Raw genomic sequence first — 24400 nt, forward strand, 5'->3', positions numbered from 1 at the left:
CAGTGTCCCTCTCAGTAATTTTAGAAACTGCCTTTATTTTACTGTTTAAGGAATCAGATATATATATATATATATATATATATATATATGTATATATATATATATATATGTATATGCATACATGTCAATTTGCATATACAGGCCAATTCCCGATACGGCTATCTTGTAATGAAGGTATTACAACAACACAGTAACTGATGAACATAACTGAAGAATTTATCAGATATGAAATGTGCGTCATGGACAAACTGAGCTTTAGCAAAGCTACAACTAATAGTGGTTTAAAATGACAGGGAGTATTTAAAGCTGCTTCTCTAACCACTAGGCATAGCCACATCCTACTTCTTATGACCATCTTGTGATGTCGGACTTGAGACATGCCAGTCATCACCGTCAAGCAAGTAGACCCCTTGTAATGAAGATGCAAAACCCTACTACACTGGGATCCATTCCATCCAAGTCAATCCATTCCAGCACATGGTCTGTGTTAAAACCAAGCTGCACTGCTAACGAGCACACTCATATAGTTGCTGTTATTTGCCAACACCATCTTGGAGAGGAGACAACACAAATGTACCTGATTGCTGAGCCCCTATCCACCTTCATTATAAAAGATGACACCCACTTTGACACACGGAGAAGGTAATGCTCACTGGTTAGTAAGCTAGCTGTTGTTCTGCTCTGAAGTGTCAGAGCTGAATGACCACAAGGGGGAATTCAGTGTATGTGGTTCTTGTTTGTAAATCACTTCATTACGAATCCAAAACTTGTATTTTAAATGTATTGATGGTCTAGGAAAATCCATGTCATAGCAGAATGTGATGATGGCGACGGTATTGAAACTGATATATAACATCCACCCCTCAAACAAGGATAGTTAATGTAGCAGTCACTCATTCATGTTGTGCACACTTCCCCAGTTCTTTACATGAGCACGTAAAAGTGCCAGTGCAGCAGAACAGTCCTCTGGGGCAGGACATAAACTGTACTTAACAGCTGGGACATTACTGCCTCCTTTATTAGCTACTGTTGTAGATGCAGGCGTCTTAACCCCATGGTCCAGCAAAAGATGATTTAAAAGGGGGTCTGTGTATTTCTTTATAAATAAAATGGCAGATGTAGAATAAATGCTGTTCCAAAATATAATTATACAATCATTTGGAATGCAGGTTGTTTTAACAACCTCCAAAATGTCACCTTATGAATTTTGTCTATTTTCTACACTTTCATCCATCTCATTGACATCACCAGATCCCCAGTTGAACTTCAACTTAATAAAAAAATAGCATTATTAAAGAATGCTTTCAAACTTTAATGTATCTAAGCACTTCTCCTGGGTCTAAATGTCCAACTGCCTTGAGGCAAAAATCATACAAAATTGCCTCCCAAATATATATACTCTGGCTTTCAGCAACTTTCATGTGCAAATATTAGCTTCTTCCTCTGCAGGTCAACTCCAAGCTTTCGCCACACCTCCATCTCTTTGATATTTCCCACAGTCCCTCCAGCCATCTGGAATCCTTGAGCCCCCAGCCAGTTTGTGGAATACAGAAACTTAATGAAACAATGTGATTGTTTAGCAGTCTGTCTATACCGCTTTGTCTTGGGGTAAGCAAAAACAATGGAAAAGAGTAATTGTAATTTAAAACACCCAAGGCATCACTTGTGATGCAAAAGGCAAGGAGTGATGCACCGTAATTGTTTATCACCAAATAAAGAAGTATCATTAAGATTCTTCTTTGGGAAACTAAGACAACAAAAATACTTCTTTTCAGTATCTTGGTGAGCGCAAGAAACACTTCATAACAGCTTTGAAGCTTCAAGGGTCCTTGTTCATTCAGGTGCTGCTGTGTTTGAATCATACACAGTGTTACAGGAGAAGAGCTTACTGGTAACTCGGTGTATCAAACCTGCAACTGACAACAATCAGATTAAAGATCATTTAAATATGAAAAGATAAAAGGCTGAACAAACAAATACACGTCTTACTATGCAATAGATGAATGCTACTAAATGACAGTCATGGGCCTCATGTTTTTTAGTGCCAATCCTTGAAAAGAATAGACACTAACCGTGAGTGATAAAAGAAAATGAGTCAGTGATAGCATGTATGCATTCCCACACTTCACAAAGAGTGATTAACAGGGAAACAACACTGCAAATATCCTTTGCTTTCCACCCGCAACCCACAGCTTATATCTCATGCCTACTGATTTCCTGAACCAGGTATACAGCTTTTCCAAATCCCAAGATGTTACGGCCTGGATAAGATCCAGTATCCTATCCGCCTCCACAGTTCAAACAACAGAGCTCTTATTAACCTGGTTTAGTTCTTGTGACACCTGCTTCTGTTATGTAAAATACTGACTGTCTCAGCACTCTATCAGCAGCTTAAAATTAGCCAAAGATTGTAAACACAATCAGCACTTAATCTGCTTTAGCCATTCCAAGACCACCGTATTCAAATCATGTCTTTCTTGGGTAATCATTGCTGATTCAGGTGCTTTGAAGAGGATCTTTAAGGGAAAGGTCAAACTCATATTGTAATGCAGAGTGTGATCACACACTCTTCATTGCTCATATCTCAGCAAAATAGAGTGGCTGTAGATTATAGCACTGCTTCTAAATGTCATTCATCACATGTTATCAATTGCCACCTTGCTGCAGTTACTGAGTGTGTGCTTTCGAATACTACACATGCTTGCGCAATCATTTGTTTCTGTGCAAAATTCAGACTGACATTGCAGCTGGACAGTGAGCATCTGCAATATGTTAAAGCTGTTGTCACCCTCAGAAAGACATAGAGATAGAGAAAAAACAGAAAGCAGATTGACATATGTAAACAGCACAGGGGAGGGAGAGAGTGTGAGGGGTGGCGTGAAGCCTGTTGGCTGGAGATGAGACAGAATCAATTCCCAAATAATTTTAGTGAAATTGTAGAGCTAAAAAGGACCATACTGCTGTGTAAGTAGCCAGTTAGAGTTCTCTACGGCTATCAAGTCTTACAAGCATGTTTCAGCTCACAGTTTTCTGGCCAGCAACTTCTTTCTTTCACTTTATCTACACTCATCAGTGTCAATTTTTGAAATGCAAAAGGATCAGTTTTCAGCAAATGGCTCCAAAAACCCCGGCCAATAGACAACATATTACATCATGCATTTAGCTCCAAGAGATCCGTTTCACATCACAACATTGTGTGAACCAAACCAGAAACAATAGATGAGTAAACATTGGATCTAGAATTGCAAGGCAATCAGAAACACAGTTCCAAATGAATCATTCCTTTTCATGAAATAACAGAAAACTGATTGATTTTTCAGTGTTTTTCTAAAAGTTTTAAATTGTATTGCAAATACAGAGAAAACAGGTGGGGCCCTAATCCAGATTTATCCCTATTCATGTCATAATACATTTGGCTTTTTCTTTAAAAGCAGACACTAAGAACTTTATTCAGATATTTCTTTTTAATAATTGTGAAGCTGTGCTGTTCACTCATAAGTGCATGTACATTAAGATTATCTAAAAATAAGTTATGTGTTTGATTGACATTAAGACAACTTCTGATTTGCCAATTTTTCCTTTATCTTTGTTGTTGAAAATAAACTGGTGTAACACAAAGAATCAGAAAAGTCTTTATATTACTTGAAATAGCTAGTTGTAGATCAACCAGTGAGGGCAGGTCAGGGTATTCCTGGTAGAGATTTAATGATGTCTGAAAGGCAGAAAAATACATTTATATTTCTGAAACTAGAGGTGGGCGATATTGAAAAAGTTGTTATAACGATAATATTTTTCATATCAGTTGATATTGATGATTAACAACATAGATTACATTAAAAGGCAGATGTTTGGTCCCAAGTGAAAGCTTGTGTCTGGATTTAGTTCTCTGAGCTTCTTGAATCACTCCTTTCTGACAGTGCGAACAGGGAGCAGGTCTTTTCTGATGAGATTTTTGTGAAGTTTTAGTTTGTAGATTCTTATTTTTCTCAGGTTGAGGTCATTTGAATAATTTGATTTAAATGTATAACAAAGATATACCAAATTGTATACTGTGTATCAGATTATAGAATATTGTTTTGAGTAGTGCCCTTCCCTTTAAGATTGCTAAGGGTTATGAGCTGGGTGCCATTGTTTCCCACAGTGCAGTGAATGCATCAGTTATTCAGTGTTCAGTTGTACTACGGTTGTGTTGAACATTTAAAGTGTTTGCACAGCAGAAGTAGTCTCTGTGCTCTTCCTTTACCCCCATCCTGAAAGTATATTCAATTAAGTATATCAAGTTAATAGTTAAAGCAGAGTCGACTCAGTGTCAGACTAACGACTCTGCTTTCAGCTGCTAGGTTTTGAGTTTTCTTCAGTGTCACTGTTGCTCATTTCAGCTGTGTTAACATTCAGCTCCAAACATCTTTAAGACCGCCTACCTTTTACTCTGCAACATTATAAGACGTCTTCTTCTTCCGTCTATTGTTGGGTGGCAACTAGCATTTCAGGCACATTAGCGCCCCCTCCCTTTCCAGTGGTTGGGGGGTGTAATTACAGGTTTAAATATATACAATTTTATTGAACATTTGTCATCTATTGAAAAAAGTTATAACATGATAATTATCATTATGGATTGATTGCCCTGCCCTATCTGAAACATAATAATATCTTTGGCAAATTCAGGAGCTTTGATCTTAAAGGTGACATATCACGCTTTTTTCATCAATATATATTGGTCTAAGAGGTCCCCAAAACATGTCTTTAAAGTTTATGCTCAAAGAAACACTTTGAAATCAGATTTTGGCATGCCTGAAAAACCCTCTTCTTCATTCCTCATCAGAACACTCTGTTTTCTCTCTGACCACGCCCCCTCAGGAAGTGGATGTGCCTCGGCTCTCCAGCATGTTGATTTAATGTTTACATGTTGGCTGAATATACACGGCTGCTCAGAGATCACGTTACTTCAACCCTCTGAATCTGATCCTGTAGCAGGACCTTTCTGAACCATTGGTCACAGATTTAGTGTTTCTTGTTGTTTTATTTGTCAGTATGTAGACGTGTGTCTTGGTACACAGCTACGAACATGTAGCTATGTGGCTATGCTAACTAGCGCTAGCACTTATCCATGATAAATAAAAATCATCCACTAGATCTTCAAATCTGCAGACGTGGGGAGTTAAACCGACCTCTGCCAGGAAGGCAGCGGGACCTTTCTGAAGGATTGGTCACAGATTCTGTTACTTGTTGTTTTACTTGTCAGTATGTCGACGTGTGTCTTGGTACACAGCTACAGCTACAGCTACAGCTACAGTTACAGCTACAGCTACAGCTATGAACATATAGCTATGTGGCTTGCTAATTAGCGCTAGCACTTATCCATGACAAATAAAAATCATCCACTAGATCTTCAAATCTGCAGACGTGGGGAGTAAAACTGACCTTTGTGTTTATTAAGACAGCCTACAACTAGCATGCCTCCCTCCTAAGCTCCTTGTTAGCACACATTTGTGCAGGTAATGAAAAACGGAGGAGGGGTTCAGTATTATTTTATACAGTCTATGGGCTGAACAAGCTCTGAGCTCTGACTCCGTGACAGACCGGATATTGTTGTTACGTAACAAAAACACTGAAGTCTGAAACGGCTCGTTTCACACACATTTACAGAAAGGTGGAGAAATCAGAACAGGGGCAGAATGGATTTTTTTCATTCTCGGGGGGTTTGTAGACATGCCAGGGAAACATATTTCAGGTAAAGAACCATTAAAAAGTCAATTTTGCATGATATGTCATCTTTAAGTACTGTAAATTGACATGTTAAATTATGCCAAATATTTATTCAGTCTTGGACTTATTACTTTGATTTTTTACTTGTGTTTATTCTCCTATAAGGAAACATCACTTTCTACAAGACAGTACTATTTTTGGAAAGAATCCTTTTGAAAATTCTCATCTTTCTTGTCATCACCATCATCATAATCATAACCATCATCATCAATCCCTCACAGTCTGATAAGTTGTAGAAGTAATGATCAAGTTAGTATCTAAATATTACCCTACCGTGCCAAGTATTCCCCCGAACTGCCATTGCTCTGTTGTACATCCATACAGTTAGTAGTTCCAGGTATGAGTGCCAGGGCAGGATTCTCCTGGGCCGCACTGCCCACTGCCCGTGCAACCAGCTCCACCGTGTCATGGACATAATGATCCAGAGAAGGGGACCCCATAACCCCATGTGCCAATAACCCCAGGGGCAACCCCTCTGTCCTCAGCTCGGCCACATTCTGGCTGTCCCCCAAAACCCAGTGAAACTCTGGGAGCATCATCCGAGTAGCCAGTGTCCACAGACGGCGCAATTCACGAATCTCACACCCAAATGTTACCACTCCAGTGGTGGATGAGGGTTCCCTTAGTGCCTCCAGCTGCCGCATAAGAGCCTGCTGCTGGTCTGATTTAGTAGAGGAAGTGGCTGAAGAAGCAGGAGACAAGGCAGCAGGGGAGAAATAAGGTAAAGAAGACAAAGCTGATGATGCCTCCATTCCTGATGCAACACCTGAAGCCACTCCTGAGTGAGATAATGAAGATGAAGAAGACATCGAAGTCGAGGCAGTAGTTGTCAGATTGACAAGATTGCCCAAGTGGAAGCGGGTGTTATTCTTGATGAGGAGGAGAAAGTCACTAATGTCCCATTCCTGACAAAGCACAACACTGATGTCCCACCAGCCATTCATCATCAGCAGGGAATAGAGGAGACGAGATGGTGGGGCCTCTACAGTCCGCATCGCCATTTGGAAATGGAGTGGATTCTGTGAGAGGATTATAAACAGGAAACAGGTGTGATGGGAGATGAATGAGCAAGCAGGTGTTAGAGGTTTACACAAAGGAGGATAAATAAGTTGTTATGATGAAAGAAGAGGAAAAAGAAATTGAGAATGTGGAGTGATTTGGGACAGGAGGATTTGAAAGGTATATTTAAGGAGAAAAAAAGAAAGGGGGTGAGAAGGAATTGACAGACGGTAGAACAATTTGGATGGAAGACGGATGAGGAAAGAGCATCGGACATGGGATTGGAGAGATAGGAAAGAAATGACGGATGGTTAAGCATACAAGCAGGAGGACAAAACACGGAATGAAAATGTGAGGGTGACAAAAGGGATATACAAGTAGTGATTGCGAGGACAAGGGGTTTGGTGAGGGTCAGTTGTATTTCACAAAGGGCAGAAAGGATAAAAACAGAGCATTTTTTGGATTGAGGGTAGGTTGCAACAGAGTGGAAAGTGAGAAATTGGATGATAAAAGGTTGGACAGAAAAGAAAAAGGGACAATGTAGAGACAGTTGACAAGGAGGCGAGGGGCAACATTAAGGAAAAGAGGAGTGGATTATATTGGGATGGAATAAACAATGAGGAAACAGGAAGGAGGAAAGGATGTAGCAGAGCAGAGAGGAGAAGAGAAGAATGTCAGCAAGGTCATAAATGCAACAGTAGAATTACTTTCTATCTAAGAATTCAATTTGTTCCTAGAGACCAAACACAGTCTGCTAGATATAATAGATTTTAACCTCCACTTACTGGCTCCCATGAATATTATTATTCACACCGTAAGAAACACACTGCATGTATTTTTATTTGTGCACTGTTTGTATTTTAATAAATATTGAGAACCTTAAGAAAAGTAACTGAGACCCATTTCCAGGGCTTTAAAGCAAACCCTCCTTGGTAAGTATCTTGAAAATTATTCCACACTTCTGAGAGGAAATTCATAAATACATTTAGGGATTGATGAGACGTGGTGGATCAATGGGTGGAGTACAGTAATGGTGGGTGGTTTTCACCTAGACTAGGAATGATATAAGAGTGTGGACTCCAACAACCACCCATTGAAGAAAGATACCAAAGTGAAAAGCTTGATTTTGTGCTGGTGTGGAATTTGTAAACTGGATCTCTGCTGTAGCTTAACCAAAGATTAAGACAGAGTGAACATAAAAACTTTTCCAGTTGTATTCTACTATGAGAGAGAGAGAATGTACTTTTCTGGGAGGTGTTTGAATATTAAGTGTAAAGAAAGCAAGTTAAAGGAAGGGTCAATGAGACAAGCAGATTAGGCTAACACTTTCCCTTGATCCCTTGGTCCCCCAATCCCCCATCCATGTGGCACTCTCTCTGCTACTACAGGGGGTGATGGTTTTTTTCCCATGAGGATATGGAAAATCTTGGACTGGGTCTGTTACAAATGGTAAATGGACTTGTACTCAAAGCGCTTTTCCACTACTACTGTCTGATGGTAGAGGCTGCTTTATGTAAAGGATAATGTATGGTTAGCAGGTAGTTCTGGGAATCCCATAACTACCTGCTAACCATACATTATCCTGCTTATTACACGGCTACTAGCTTAAAGTCAAACACGGTGGCAAACAACCTTGATTGAAAGATAATTGTATTGATATAAATTAATTTATGTATACAGTTTTTAAAAATAGTCCCAGTGATTCCACTTCAGTTAATGTTCCATGGTGATGGATTCTTATCTGCCTGTTGCGGTCAATTTAACATGAAACTGTCCTCATTCAGCTCTCCTTCTTTTTTGAGCTCTGCAGTTGACACACCTTTAGAAGTTAAAGTGGCAAAAGTCACAATTTTTACTACAGCTGTTATAAGTTTTTTTTAGCTACTAAAAACTCAAAGTTTCTCTCAGCCTGCCCTGCTCGTTGCTAGGAATGCTGATCAGGTACAAAATGTAAAATAAATACCAATGTTGTTTAGCCAGCTGCATTAGCATGCTATCCGAAACTAGCATTTTAACCACATTGTTTTGATGCAAATGGAAACTAGCGGTTTTAAGGGTCTATGGCAGGGGTGTCTGAACTTTTTTCAAAGAGGACCACATATGATGTTGTCAGAATACCTCAGGGCCAGTGGCTCCTACTGAGACTTAGGAATCATAAAAGTTATATATGAAATCTCTATTTAATAACAATTATTTCAAATGTTTTCTCGATAAATCAGTAACTAGGAAGTACCATGTAAAGATTAGTAAACTTTATCTTCTTCTGGGGGAAAATGTTTTTCAGGTCGGGCAATGTGGGAAAAAATATGTTATCATTATTTTCCTGTGGCAGGATCATGATCTGGATTTCATCACACTTCTTCTTCATGTTATTTTTAAGACTTTTCTGACCAGCAGACAACATATTAAGAACTAAATAATTATTATCCTGAGTTCTGAACATTTTTTATCCACCTAATTTTGCCTTTTCTGTACAATTTCATAATTTTGATCTTGTCTTGTGTCCTCGTTTATGTCTTCTGAACTTTCAGTGTTCATCAAGAACATTTTCACATCATGATGAAAACATTAATTTGAAAACCTGTCAGCTTTAAGAGTTCTTGTGTTTCTTCTTTATTGCCCTCTTGAAGAATCCCCAGAACTTTGGCTTTATACAGGGAGTCCATATGAAGCTTTTTGAGATGTTGTGGATTGACTTTAGTTTTGTTTGTGCGCTTGAAAGAAACTGCAAATGTACAGATGATTCAGAAGGTGATTCATTTCTTTGATATAAATAACACAATTTAAGATGGAAGCTTGGGGCCATAAATAAATGGACCTCGGGCCGCAATTGGCCCCCGGGCCATACTTTGGACATGCCTGGTCTATGGTGTCAACAAGCAGAAGCAAAATGTTCCAGACCTCTTTTCAGAGGATTGATTTGACATAACATGATCAGTTTGCCTCTGGCTTTGCTCATCTTAGTGAGTTGTTAAGGGGTTGTCAAGGGGTTTTGACCAATCAGAATCAAGCATCTTACACAATTGGATGATGAGTAAGAATGAATAACAGCGGAGTTCTGTGTCTTGCCCATGGACACTTTGGCATGTGACTTCAGGAGCTGGGGTTGAACCGCCAACTTTCTGACTGATAGACGACCAAGTCTACCCACTGAGCCACAGCCTCCACTACTGCCTACTGCTACTAATGTCTTAGTGTATATTTGGAGCATGAGAAAAGAAACAACCAATGCAAGATGTGCAATGCCTAACAGACATAATCTGTAGCTCCTTTGTTGTAGCTTCACAGCCTGTTATGGTCCCGTTGCCATGAGGGTGAGATGACATATAAACCTCCCCCACCATTGAGCTGAAGTGACTGGGATGTTGTTAAAACAAAAGGCATCACAGCAAAAGTGCACATCAATTGCTATTAAGTGTCAACCCAGTGCAACCAGCCAGTGGGACCTGATGTAAGAGCTCAGTGATATTCCACAGGTAAAATGAAGGAGGACGCACATTCATCAAAAACTCCAAGTCCTTCTCTTTCCACTAAGGCAACCCTTTCACAGAAATCAGAGGGTCCCCTCCATCTCAATGTTCAAGTACAGTAGAACAGAAAAAATGGATGGCATTTTCCCCGCTCACTTTCTTTGCTGGCAAAGATAGAGATGCCAGGATGAAAGTCAACCCCCAACTTTGGTCCCACACAGCAAATCACACTGATTAATGTGCCGACAGATCTATAGTGTAAGAGGACAAATAATGAAACTACATTGATGCTAGATCAACAGTCATGCCAAAGATATGAATCTCAATCCCACGGCTAGAGCTATTAGGCTGGAGGACATTTAGCTCCAGTCTAGGAGAGAGAGCTAACTCTTGACATCTGCTGGCCTAAGTTACCAGATGAGGTTCCTATGAAAGAAAAAGAAAAACTAGGGAGTCACTATTCTGTGGTCTGCTTTAAAGAACAATAAGTACCAGAGTGTCTGATATCTAGTAGCTCAGCATGTATCAAGAACCCTTGGAAGTCACCTTGCAGTCACTACATGGGGCAGTTACAAGCAGTGCTCACCCCTCTGTTGATTTTTCCCACAATGGAAACATTGACAGGAATCCTGAGGCATTCTCAGATGGAAAGCTTTCCTGAGGGGTTTAGTGCAGGGAGTGAGAATGATAACTGGAGGTTACAAGAATGTCAGAATTGCCCCTTCAAACCGGCTTTACATTTAACTAAAATTGAATGCTTTGGCCTTTTGCTTTTTAGAGCAGGGGGGGGGCAGCCTATACAAGTGCCTAGGACACCTAGATGTGCTGGCCTGTATGAACGGTGATCTCTTTTTAATGTCCATCTCATTAGGGGAAACCCTTCAAGCTCTTGTCAGATCAAGGCACAAGCTTTAAAGGAGGCATTGGGGAACTGCATCAAGAATTAGATAGCATGGGGCCTTGCCTTCCATGACCAGCAGGCAGTAGACTAGATATGGTTTCACTTCAATCAACCCCCAGTGCTCTTCACTTTGGTGGGTCATGGAAAAGAGAGGTGTATTCTGTGATGAAGGCCCTCTGCACCATAAAAAGAGTTAAGCATGTGTCTGAGGGGTTATGAAGGACCTTCATATTTGAAGTAGAGATCATTCTAAACCCCATTCATTTGGGTTTTATTTACAAGGACACTCCAGACCTAAATCCTTCAAAACCAACTGAATTGATTATACCCACAAAAAACAACTTGGATGTCCTGATTCCTCTCTGTTAAATGTTTTGGATAGACTATATTAATTTTGAAAATAATCTAATTTCTAAAATTGCTCACTATCACCTTTAAAAGGCTTAGAAATAAAACCCTCTGTGCATCAGTCCTTATTGTGATTATAGTGATTAAAGATAAGCTGCCTCACATGCAGCCTTATGCTCTGGATCCTTTATTCTTCAGCAACCTTACCTAAGCATAAAAGATCATTTTCTGATTCAACACAAATAAGGGACTGCTGCTACACCTATAGATCCAGAGCACATTGTTTGATCGACAAGAAGGATAGCATTCCCATCAAAAATCCATTAACGCCTTCAGTACACAACAACAACATGCTTGGAACAATAACCAACCTTGTAACGCTTTCACAATGAAAATCAACTTCAAAGTCCCTCTGATGGTAAAATAACATGTAGCAAGTATGATGCCTCGTCCATACCTAGTACCAACTCCTAACTTGTTTTCTGCCTTGTTTATTTGTCCCTTCATGTTGCCCTAGACCAGATCCAAAGCTGACATTATCTGTCAAATTAAGACTAAATAACACCAAGTGAGAAAAAAAGTATTCCCATCTAGGCTGTTTTTATGTCATTTGAAAAATCACATTTGAGAGGCTGCACATATTCCTTTGGAACACCAATGGGTCCATTATGGTTTTTTTTGTTGTTGTTATTATTATTCTGGTTAAAGTTAATGTTATCCTCCTGTAAGATTGCAAATAGTTTATTGATTACAAACAACAACCCTGGAGATAAATGAGTGAATATTGAAACTTAAAACATGGGATCATGTTGAATTGTTGTGCTGCTGACTGTTAAACTTCATCACAGGACAGAGAGCACACCTGTAACTTTACACCAATCCAATTATTACTTTCATGTTTTTTTTACCCTATATATAAAGTAATGTTTTCTACAGCTCAGCTCATAGCCACAAATCCACAGAAAAATCTAATTCAATTTTCTGCTCATTGTTTAGATGCAACAGGGGATGAATAAAGACTTCTAAGGGGACCTCTTTTAAGGGACTAAACCTGTACAAAACAAGGCTTTCAGTAATTGAAGAAAAATTCAAAGCTTACAGGGAGGAACATTGGACCAAATTTAGATAATGGCAAAAAACACACCAAAAGAACCAAAAGAACAGCAGTTTTTAGCACTTCCACATGGGCTTCATGGGTACAGTATTTTGCAACAGCAGGGGTATAAGAAAAAATAAGACCAGTGCAGATGCATATATTTTTCTATATATATTCTTGTTAAATTCTTGTACTGTACACCTTCTTGTTTGCTGCTGTAACTCCATGAATTTCCCCGTTGTGGGACGAATAAAGGAGTATCTTATCTTATCTTATCCTGCATGATAATCCCTGTTGTAGTAAAGATAACTTGAATCAGGCTACACTGCCATTTCTTGTTTAGCTCACCTGGTATACTGTACTGAGTGCACAACATACCAGCCATTCAATCAGTCATGTACTTTCATGCATGCACTAACAAACACTTGCAGAACAAATCCCACACAAAAAAAAGGCCATTAGCAACTGTTTAATAGACTATACGTCTCCCCAAGTATTTCACTAAAAGTCTGCGAGTCTATTGGTCAACTCCATTTAGGCCATACCCAACAGGTGCACTAAAAAGAAAATTATTATTTTGGATTTTGGATTAAGAAGTCCTGTGTCAGGGGAAAAAAATGGTAATGCACTCCACTGGGCATCAGACCCTCACCTTCTCTCATCCCTAAGGAGGATTGGAGGATTTATTCTCAGCTGCAGCACTTCTGCACTGTGATCACCATAAACCGGTAGCCCTTGCTTTCTTCCTCATGTACATAACCAGGAAATACATTTGAAACGGTGATATACAGTAAGTGACTGCTTTCATGTCATATGTCAGAAATGTACCAGCGATTATCAGTGACTCCCACAACATGCATATATGTTGTTTATGTTGTGGAATGTATGAGTTATCTGATATTTTGAGAGTTTTCCTTTCAAGACAACAAAATCAACTCTGTTTGTGTATTAAGGACTGTCCTGTCCTTGGAATAACTGATCTGTTGATTTTGCAGAGGAAATCAACATACTGTGAATGTTGTAAAATCACGGCGGGCCGGGTGGGCTTTAGTATTGTTCATTTCACAGCAACACATCTCCACAGCCCAATCCCCTTACTTACATTTCCATGGATATGTCACTGTTGGATATGTCACTTGATTTATGACTAACTGCCTATTTTGTAAGCCATGTCCTACTATTCAAGTGTATTTGTGGAGGTGTGCTGAGAACATAACGCAATTACACCAATATCCTCAGCATGAGCATCAATTAATTTACCAGTATATGTGGACAGAAAATAATAGATTCACATTGATTATCTGTGTACAAATAATTTTTGTTTACTTTTTAAGTAAAATGAATCATCATACTTCAATAAACAACATACTGAGGAAGCTTGAGCACTTGCTTCATTTACCCAGATTAACCCACTGTAGCTAAATCATCTAAAAACCTCCAAAACAGGTTGGAAAGAATATGGACGTGAAAGGGACTTCTCACTAATTGATATAGAGAACATGTGGGGCTTAATTTTTAATTGCTGAATTGCCAAAGAGAGACATCAGTCACACACTTTGTCAATCCTATAACAAGTAAACACAATTAAACTTGCAACACCATTTTGATGAGAAGTTATGAGCCCACAAATTAAATAGATGGATGTGATTGTTGACAAAGTCAAATTATGCTCATTGGTCTAATTAATTATGACCTCCCTGTTCAGCACGAACTGTTAGACACTAACTATTAGAAGTTGTGTCAAAGCCGATCAAGTATTACCCCCCTCCCCCCACCCATCACTTACTTTAACTCTCCCTGTCCCATTAAATGTACTAACCATAGACCTTTCTGGAGTCCCTGAGCTCCATTGCTACTACTATCCGTCTCATCTCTCTCTCTCTCTCTCTCTCTCTCTCTCTCTCTCTCTCTCTCTCTCAATCTCTCTCTCTCTCTCTCTCTTTCCAACCCCAACTCAGTCAAGACAGATGGCTGTCTAACATGAGTCTGGTTCTGCTCAAGGTTTCTGCCTGTTGAGATGGGCCACTGTTGGCTGAAAATGTGTCGAAGCTTTTTTTTTTCTCAAATTCTGTTTTGATTCTATAAGCTTTACAATTAGGGTAATGAGGCCACTCATGACCTATGAACCAATTAACTATCATTTTGATGTACTTATCTGATCTATTTAGCTGTCCAAATGCAGGGCTGAAATACGACTGTTGTAGTTCCAGACTCCAGCTAATACGGAAGTCCTGGACTCCAGTGGCGACAGCTACTACTAATACTACTACTATTCATCTCATCACTACCATCGCTCCCTTTCTCTTATTCTCCTCTATATCTCTTTCCAACCCCAACTTGGTCAAGGCAGATAGCTGTCCAACTTGAGTCTGGTTCTGCTCAAAGTTTCTGCCTGTTAAAGGAAGTTTTTCCTTGCTGCTGTAACTTGCTAAATACTGCGAGGTGCAATGCTCATGGTGGATTAAGGTGAGATCAGACTGAGTCCTGTCAGTAAGAGGGGACTGGATTGTATCCTGTCTTGATGTTGGGTCTTTGTTTGTCTTTATGCAATTATGAGTTTAACCCATGTGAGCAAATGTAGTTCAGCTAGATGGGTCTCTGTTTGTCTAAGGGGCAACCTTGTGGGGCACCAGCTCAATGCAAAACACCTTCATTAGGACTGTATATTGTTTATCCCACCAAAAGGGCACCTTAGAGGGCCTGCTCTTACATTTCATACTTTTTATGGGCCCTCTAGAAGACCTATCGCATGTTCTCGACTTCAAAGGGCAACCCAAAGGGATTCACTCACTTGTTCACCATTGGAAGGACAATCTGTAGGGCACTATACCAAGCTATCTCCTCAGAAAGGACACACTAGGGGGTTCTTTTAACAAGCCCTCTTGCACACAGGGCCACCAGAGGGCACCTTTTTTTCACCAACAAGGGCATCCAGGAGAGTATTATTAGACTGTCTTCCATGAGCATTTGGGATTCACAGAGACTGACCAGATGGTTGATCAACAGCTGTCCTACACAATCTCAATTGATCTACAATTGACAAGTGTAGCAAAAATGTATTCCAAGATCTAGACGGTCGAGGCAGATGGCTGTCTTACATGAGTCTGGTTCTGCTCGAGGTTTCTGCCTGTTAAAGTTACTTTTTTTTCTTGCTGCTGTAACTAGCTAAACACTGCGAGGTGCAATGCTCATGGTGGATTAAGATGAGATCACACTGAGTCCCGTCAGTAAGAGGGGACTGGATTGTATCCTGTCTTGATGTTGGGTCTTTGTTTGTCTTTATGCAATTATGAGTTTAACCCATGCGAGCAAATGTAGTTCAGCTAGATGGGACTCTGTTTGTCTAAGGGGCAACCTTGTGGGGCACCAGCTCAATGCAAAACACCTTCATTAGGACTGTATATTGTTTATCCCACCAAAGGGGCACCTTAGAAGGCCTGCTCTTACATTTCATACTTTTTATGGGCCCTCTAGAAGACCCATCGCATGTTCCCGACTTCAAAGGGCAACCCAAAGGGATTCACTCACTTGTTCACCATTGGAAGGACAATCTGTAGGGCACTTTACCCAGCTATCTCCTCAGAAAGGGAACACTAGGGGGTTCTTTTAACAAGCCCTCTTGCACACAGGGCCACCAGAGGGCACCTTTTTTTCACCAACATGGGCATCCAAGACAATATTATTAGACTGTCTTCCATGAGCATTTGGGATTCACAGAGACTGACCAGATGGCTGATCAACAGCTGTCCTACACAATCTCAATTGATCTACAATTGACAAGTGTAGCAACAATGTATTCCAAGATCTAGACGGTCGAGGCAGGTGGCTGTCTAACATGAGTCTGGTTCTGCTCGAGGTTTCTGCCTGTTAAAATGACTTTTTTCCTTGCTGCTGTAACTTGCTAAACACTGTGAGGTGCAATGCTCATGGTGGATTAAGATGAGATAAGATCGAGTCCTATCAGTAAGAGGGGACTGGATCTTATACTGTCTTGATGTTGGGTCTTTGTTAATAGTTTTACATAGAGTGGTCTAGACCTGCTCTGTTTGTAAAAGCATCTTGAGACGTTTGTTGTGATTTGGCGCTATACAAATAAAGACTGATTGATTGGTCGATTGATACATCAGCTTAGATTTGACAGCTCTGTTAAATCAACATGTGTGTCCCATGCCTCAGTTTCTGTTTACATAACCTTACAACATATAGATCTGTTTATATGTCCTCAAACTTAATGTGGAGATCTGCTCACGTTTCTCTGCTGAGAGTATACGTTTGGAAATAACTGGATTAACTAGCAACAGGTATTGGCTTAAGTACCCCAGCCTCTCAATAGGATGCTGTTTCTTAACTCCTCAAAAGCTCTAGTGTTGTGGGAAAACATTAGATAGATTTAGACTTTAAAGCTAGGTCCTATTATCAAATATATATCTGACCTTTCCAAGGGGATTTTTATTCTCGGGTTGTATCAGTTTGTAGCCTTTAATATGCTAAATATCTCTGCTCTAAAGTCCTGTCTATTCTTCAGCCTGGACTCTCTACATCAAGGTCAAATTAACTGTTGATATAGTGTATATAAATATGCTCAGTTTTCCTGAGCAGCTGCATTTTTCTGACACATAAATCACATGTGGGTATATATATGCTATTTGCTCGACATCATTGTAAATGAGGGCTTCACTCTCAATGATTTTCGAGTTTAAATAAAGATAATTATAATTATTATTATTCATTATTATTAATGATATATAAATATATATGTTTTTTAATCAAATGTCAGTCCCTTATTCATCACCCAATATGTTCTGTGAGCTTTAAACGTAGTATAACAATGATGAAACAAAGCAAAGGTAAAAAAAACAAAAAAAAAAAGGTCAAATTAAAACTCATGACATGCTGTGAAGACATTAAAAAAGTTTTGACAGTTTGAAAAATATGTGCTAGAGAAATTGCCTCTGGCCTTCAGTTGGGATTTGCTGGCAAAACTTGTTTGAGTCAGAGGAGAGTTAAGCCTTTTTCTAAAAGTCACAAATGTGACATGCAAATTTTGTTTGCATGCCTCTCTTTTTCCCACTCATTTTTTCTCTGCCTCATCATCCTTCCATGTTTCTGTCCATCTGTTCATCCATCTATTAAACAGTCTTTGTTTGGTTGGACTGTGCTGCTTTACACCTACACCTGTTATGGCAATGCTTTGGACTTTTAACACCTGCTTACTCTGGATGGCCAAAAGCTTCCTTGTTCACCAAGCAGGAAATTAGATATTAACTTGGACACTCACACACACACACACACACACACACACACACAACTATGGCTCAGTAGGTGGCAAGAGTCCCAGAGCCCGTCAGTCTAACTAATGGTTTGGATGTGTGTCTCCGTTGAGTTTGTAAAAAAAAAAAACAGTGATGCTCTTTGCCCTGACCAAGATGCACACACACACACACACACACACAAACACAAACAAACGCGTATACACACATTGATATGCAGTGCTTGCCCTATTTTCACCACCTAATTAAAAGGGTTTACAGTGCATAGCTACTCTAAGTCATTTTGCGGGTGTGTCTCTGCAAGTGTGTCTACTTGTACTTGTTTGAGATTTACTGTGATATATTATCTCTCTCTGTCTCTTTATCTCGCTCTCTTTCAATCTGTCTCTCTCTCTCTCTATCTTCTTCCCTTCTTTCTCAATACTTAACATTCACAGATACTCTCAGCAGGTGTCTTTCCAGAAGTATTGATAGACAACCATATCAGTGATTCATTTGGAGTGTTTGCACTTTAAACCTGTTCTCTCTCCCTTTCATTCAATCTGCAAACTCTGCAGATAATCTTCAGTTGGTGTATTTGTCACAAAAGCAGCTTTTCAGCTCTAAGCTGATTGAATAAGCATCAGGTCTTCTGCCAGCCGTCAAGGTTGATTTTCATTGAACAGGAAGGAAATCTTTACCTAACCTAAAAAATCTAGATGTAGTTTTCTAACCTTGCCCATACATTCATATGGGGAATTGATCACAATGTTATATCATTTTCTGAAACAATTCTACAGGTTGGGCTAGAAGGCACTAAGAAAAATAAATGTTGCTGTCCAAGTGAGAACATACAGTATGTGGCACTTGCTGCCTGCAATCAACTCACATGCTGATTCCTTATAATGCAAAGGGTGAAACAAGTACTATTTTTAAACCTTTTTCATGATGTTTTTTGAGGTTTGAGCTTTACATCACTGGCATTTAGCAAACAGGCAGAAGGCATAAGAGTTAGATGGGTATCTATTAGTCGAGTCAAAACTACAGCTCATTAATAAAAAACAGGTGATGAAGAACACTTTACTCCCTTAATTATTAAAGCCGTTAAAGGTCTTTGAAATTCTCTGTATGATTGACGTGATTGACTCCCTGTGAGTTAAGTGTGCATTCACCCCTGGAATAGGCCAAATACTAAATGTGTTATGCAATTTTATTATTGGCTCAGTATGAATAAGATTCCCTCAGTAGGCCAAAAATGTAGACAAATCAATACAGTGTGTCAGCACAGCTTAAGTTTAGCTTAGACAGCTGCAATTGTGTGTGTGTGAACGTGTGTGTAGGTAGGGAGGAAGTTCTTGGATTCATGTCTGGTGAGTTTTCATTACAATTTAAAACACCATTCTTGTTCCATGTGTGCTTATATTCTACTTTATTTTCACACAGTGAGGTGATGAATTTAAGCATTTGTATGCATTATTTACAGATTGTGTTAATTTGCTTGCACATAACTTTCACTCTGACCTGACCTTTTCACCTTTTCCATAGAAGAAAATAAAACACACATCTTATAACCCCCCCACCCACCACCTTTGTATGCAGACACCCTGGGCCTACACTTCAGCACCACAGACAGAGCCTTTCTGACTTATCTCTATTTGATGTTTTATTTTGAAGATTTAGACAGCAAGAAGAAAAAAATATACTTCATCTAATGCTGTAAGATGCTTTATGAATATAACCAACAATGTGGAATCTGTTATCTTATATTAGGGTATGGTACTTAAAATGAAGGCTTTACATTTTATTTTCATAATTTCATAAAACCTAGATGTTTTTTTTTTTTTTTTTAGTAAAGTAAACTACTTTGTGGTTCTATACACTAAATGCTGTTGGACATATGATGACAGGTGTACGGGTATCCTAATCTGTATTTTTCTCTGTGCAACATCTGGTGCCTCTAAACCCACACGCTCCACTGCAGCTGTATGGCAAAGTGCAGTTCAGAAACAATTAGAGAGTAACATTTGTTTTCTTCTTCTTCTTTCTCGTTCTTTTTACCTCACTGCGGCGCGTAAACTCCTTCTGCACAACACTGACGACTGGCACTTGAAGCGCGAGCGAGACGAACTCCAACTTGACAAACTCATCCCGGTTCCGTGGAAAGGCAATCATGGCGGAAACCCCCTGTACGACAACGGTGTGACACACGCTCTCCAGAAAAGAGAGGGGGTCTTCGTCCTCGGGGCTGCCCATAGAGGAGGAGGAGGAGGAGGAGAATGCGGGCAGCTTGCCGAGCCCAGATCCGACAGCCATGACAAGCTCGAGGGATAAATTGTATGGCAGCAATCCAGCCCGATTGAGAGCCTCCACAGCGAGCAGGACCGAGTCTCTGGGTGCGAACACGCGGTTCTCCTTTGATGTGTTCTCCTCCCGCTGCCGTGCCTGGTTTTTACTCCTGCTGGCTCCCCGCTGGTTATTAATGGTGCCCCTAGTTCTGAGACTTCCATATCCAGGTGCACTGACACTTGTTTTTACCTGCTTTTCCAACTCCTCCCGACGCTCTCCACTCTCTATCAAACCTCGATCTGTATCCCAATCCTCAGATCCGCTTCCAGCAGTGGCGGAGAGCAGTCGAGGCTGAACGTGCAGAGCCCCAACCCGAACCGTGTGGCCGATCCGTTTCAACACCTGGCACGGCTGCGGGTGCGAGTGGGCGCACGGCGGGAGTGCGACGAGAGCGCACAATAATAAACAAACTGGTGGCGAGATCCAAGTGCCAGCTCGAGCTGCCGGGCCATTCATCATCATCACCACCGTCTTCACCTCCCGTGCTCCACAGCTGCACCGGATGCCCCGTCCAACCACGAAACGGCCGAATGGCGGGGCCGCCCCGTTGATCCCCCTCTCCAAGTGGCCCTGACAGTGCGCCACTCAGACCGGCTGCAGCCCCCGCTCCAGCTCCAGCTCGAGGCAAAGTTGTGCGTTCCTCCGCGGACACAGACAACAGGCTGCTGAGGCGCGAGATTAAGCACGAGCCGCGCGCAAGCAATATAAATATCCTGAAAAGTGCTGTTTTTCATCTCAAAAGATTTTCATCATTCAAGCGTACTGGTTGCTAAATAGGTCTTGGGATCAAACAGTAAAAATTCCTCTTATCCCAGAGGCAGAAAAAAATTAAGCAGAGTGTGGAAGCAAGCCAAGAGTGGAGTTTGTCAGGAAAAGGGTTAATGCGCATCAAACACATTCCAAAACAGGGAAAATCCACCACTGGAAACATCTGATGGCTTCGAAGGAAAATCATTCCATTATCATCCAGTGCAGGTGCCAAGTAAACAGCACTTAGTCACGGCACCCGACATGAAGACAGAATGAGACAAAATGTTTTTCTTCTTGTTTTACAAGGAAGGTAGAACCTTACCAGAGCGCGCGCGCCGCTTGGCTCGAGTCAACCCGTGTAAAGACACTTGTACCGGCGAGACCTCCAGCACCACAGTGCGGTCTTCTGCGCACGTTCCAATGAGATTTAACCCTGTCCTCACTTTACCCCCCACCCCACCCCCCTCAAGCAGAGACAAGTGAAGAGTTTGGAAATGAACAAGCCGCGTGACGTTAGATAAACATAGACATAACCAAGACAGAAATACACAGACAGACAGACAGACAGACTGAAAGACTTGCACCTTAAACTTAAGATTAATCGAACCAAGAACATCACCCATCTGTGAAGCAACCGTCAAGTAACAGACTGGATGAAGCTTTTTCCTCATTATTACAGAGACACTTTCTTTCAGGTCCTTTTTTAACCTGTACTGGCTGCAAGTTACATAACCATGCAAGTTGTCTCTGATGGAATTATGTTTGCATATAACACCTTTAAGCCTGTTAGTCTAAGGCAATCCAATACAGCATCCTGGCCTAGAAAACAACCCAAAGAAACAGATCATCACCTCTGTTACTTGTTTTTGCAGTCACAGCAAAAGCTTAACAATTCTGTTTTTACAAAAAGGCTTTTATATATTTACAATGTGGAATGGTTGCATTTGTTTTACTTATGTGGATTCATTCTGTATTTCTGTGTTGCAAGACAGGTTGTGTACTTAGTGGGTAATCTTGCATCAGCAGCCATGTTTTTTAATAGATGCTTTTCTGATTTGATTTCTTAGTACAGTCTCTGCCTGCAATTTGAATGGTAGATGTACTTGTAAGTTTGATTTTCTATGCTTTAAAAACGTGTTGAAACCCCTGCATCATTCAAAACATGACAACATATTATGAGGAAGTACTTATGAGATGTTTCTGAAGACATAACCTGGTGGGTGTGTGTGTTCATTTGTTCAGCCAATTCAATCAAATGCATACAGCCACTTGCTCTTAATGAGATTGTTGTATTTAATCATATCTAAGAACGGCTGTGAAGATCATTAACAGCTGCTGCTGAAGGCTGAATGTTTAACTGATGGGCCTCATGTTGCTTTGGTAACCCACAGGCCGGAGGTCACCATTGACCCAATCAGCAGCCTCAGTTTAAATAGCGACCCAAATTAATGATCGGTTAATTGTCTGATCTAGATTAATGATTGGCTAATGGTCTGTCTTGAAATGAGAGGCTCGCTTACCAGGATACTGGTAGATCAATGACCCTGATCGATCAGATACAGTATGACCTCAAAGGAACATGGAGAGAGAGAGAGAGAGAGAGAGAGAGAGAGAGAGAGAGAGAGAGAGAGAGAGAGAGAGAGAGAGAGAGAGAGAGAGAGAGAGAGAGATTTGACTGGGGGAGGAGGAGGTTGCTTGAGGGGACTGGTGGGGAAGGTTGAGAGAAGCAGAGGTGATGGAGAGGTAAGGAGCATAGCTGCTTAGGGTGGGAGTAGGGGGGGTTGAAGAAAGAAGGACAGTGATAAAAGGAGAGAGAGGGAGAGGAAAACAGATGCGACGAGGTGTGGCGAAATGAATGCTGTAAGGACAGGACTAAAGCAGAATAGGTAAATGAGGGCAGAATGTGTGGAATTCGAGGCGGCGTAAGAGCTGCAGCTTCTTGAAAGATTCGAAGGCATTACAAATACAAGGGAGATATTTTACAGGAGACGATGAAACAAAAAAGCAGAAAATTGCATTGAGTGTTACATTCAAGGTGAGATTTAAAAGTCGATCTCTGAAAGAGTCATCATAGTTGTTGTTGCACCAAAAAAACAATTCCAGGTTTTTGCTATTAAATTCTGCAGTTTGCAGAGAAATTAGATCCCGGGCTGCCATGTGCTGCATGTGTCTTTTCAAGAGCATCTCAGTCACAGTGTTTTAATTGTCGCTTGTGATATAAAAAATAACAATACAAATGTTGAAGGTTACCTCTGCTGTAGGATCTGAGCTTAGTTGAGGAGGTCCCTTTTTTAAAATTCATTTACATCATCATATTCGAGTTATCTCCCTATCAGCCTCTTGTGTGAAATTCACAGTTTTTGGGACAGAGTTAAAATGTATAAAAGAAAGGGTAGAGTAGCTTTTGTTTTAATGAACTAAGGATGGTTTGTTTTTTGGAATGTCTTCTTTTGAGCTAAACTCCTGGACACATTTGTTCAATCAATCAATCAATCAATCAATCAATCAATCAATCAATCAATCAATCAATCAATCAATCAATCAATCAATCAATCAATCAATCAATCAATCAATGTTACAATGTCATTTAGCAGACGCTTTTAACCAAAGCGACGTACATACGAGAACAAGAACAACACAAGCAAAGATCTAGACAAGAGGAAACAAGATCAGTAAGAGGAACAAAGTGCTTCAAGTCCATTTGGGTGCAGGTACTGCCAAGCAGTGTAAAGGCAATCAATCAATCAATCAATCAATCAATCTTTATTTTTATAGCACAAATCACAACAAATGTTATCTCAAGACGCTTTCATAAACATAGCAGGTCTAGACCACCATATGTAAAATTATTAACAAAGACCCAACATCAAGACAGGATACAATCAAGTCCCCTCTTACTGACAGGACTGGATCTTATCTCATCTTAATCCACCATGAGCATTGCACCTCACAGTATTTAGCTAGTTACAGCAGCAAGGAAAAACGTCCTTTAACAGGCAGAAACCTCGAGCAGAACCAGACTCATGTTAGACAGCTATCTGCCTTGACCGAGTTGGGGTTGGAAAGAGATATAGAGGAGAATAAGAGAAAGAGAGCGATGGTAGTGATGAGATGAATAGTAGTAGTAGTAGTAGTAGCTGTTGCTACTGGAGTCCAGGACTTCCGTATTAGCTGGAGTCTGGAACTACAACAGTCTTATTTCAGCCCTGCCTTTGGACAGCTAAATAGATCAGATAAGTACATCAAAATGATAGTTAATGGTTCATAGGTCATGAGTGGCCTCATTACCATAATTGTAAAGCTTATAGAAACAAAACATAATTTGAAAAAAAGCTTAGGCACATTTTCAGCCAACAGTGGCCCATCTCTTCAGTTTATTCTTCAGCATTACAGAATTATTATTAGTCATATAGGATGTACATAGTGAAGTGAGTGTGAGTGTATCACTGGCTCATGAAGGGCGGCTGTGGATCAG

General features: G+C 40.4%; 1 protein-coding gene across 1 annotated transcript in view; it reads right to left on the reverse strand.

Moving 5' to 3' along the window:
• Nucleotides 1–21268, reverse strand: part of grin3a (glutamate receptor, ionotropic, N-methyl-D-aspartate 3A) — an 87850-nt gene extending 66582 nt beyond the window's left edge. The window contains exons 1-2 of the mRNA XM_034709005.1: nucleotides 19888–21268; nucleotides 6040–6785 (exon numbers count right to left, since the gene is read on the reverse strand). Of these exons, the coding sequence (XP_034564896.1) occupies nucleotides 6040–6785; nucleotides 19888–20637 (1496 nt within the window). The 5' untranslated portion in view covers nucleotides 20638–21268. The remainder of the gene's footprint in view (nucleotides 1–6039; nucleotides 6786–19887) is intronic.
• Nucleotides 21269–24400: the final 3132 nt, after the last annotated feature.

This window comes from Notolabrus celidotus, chromosome 19 (genome assembly GCF_009762535.1).
Source record: "Notolabrus celidotus isolate fNotCel1 chromosome 19, fNotCel1.pri, whole genome shotgun sequence".
Taxonomy (NCBI): domain Eukaryota; kingdom Metazoa; phylum Chordata; class Actinopteri; order Labriformes; family Labridae; genus Notolabrus; species Notolabrus celidotus.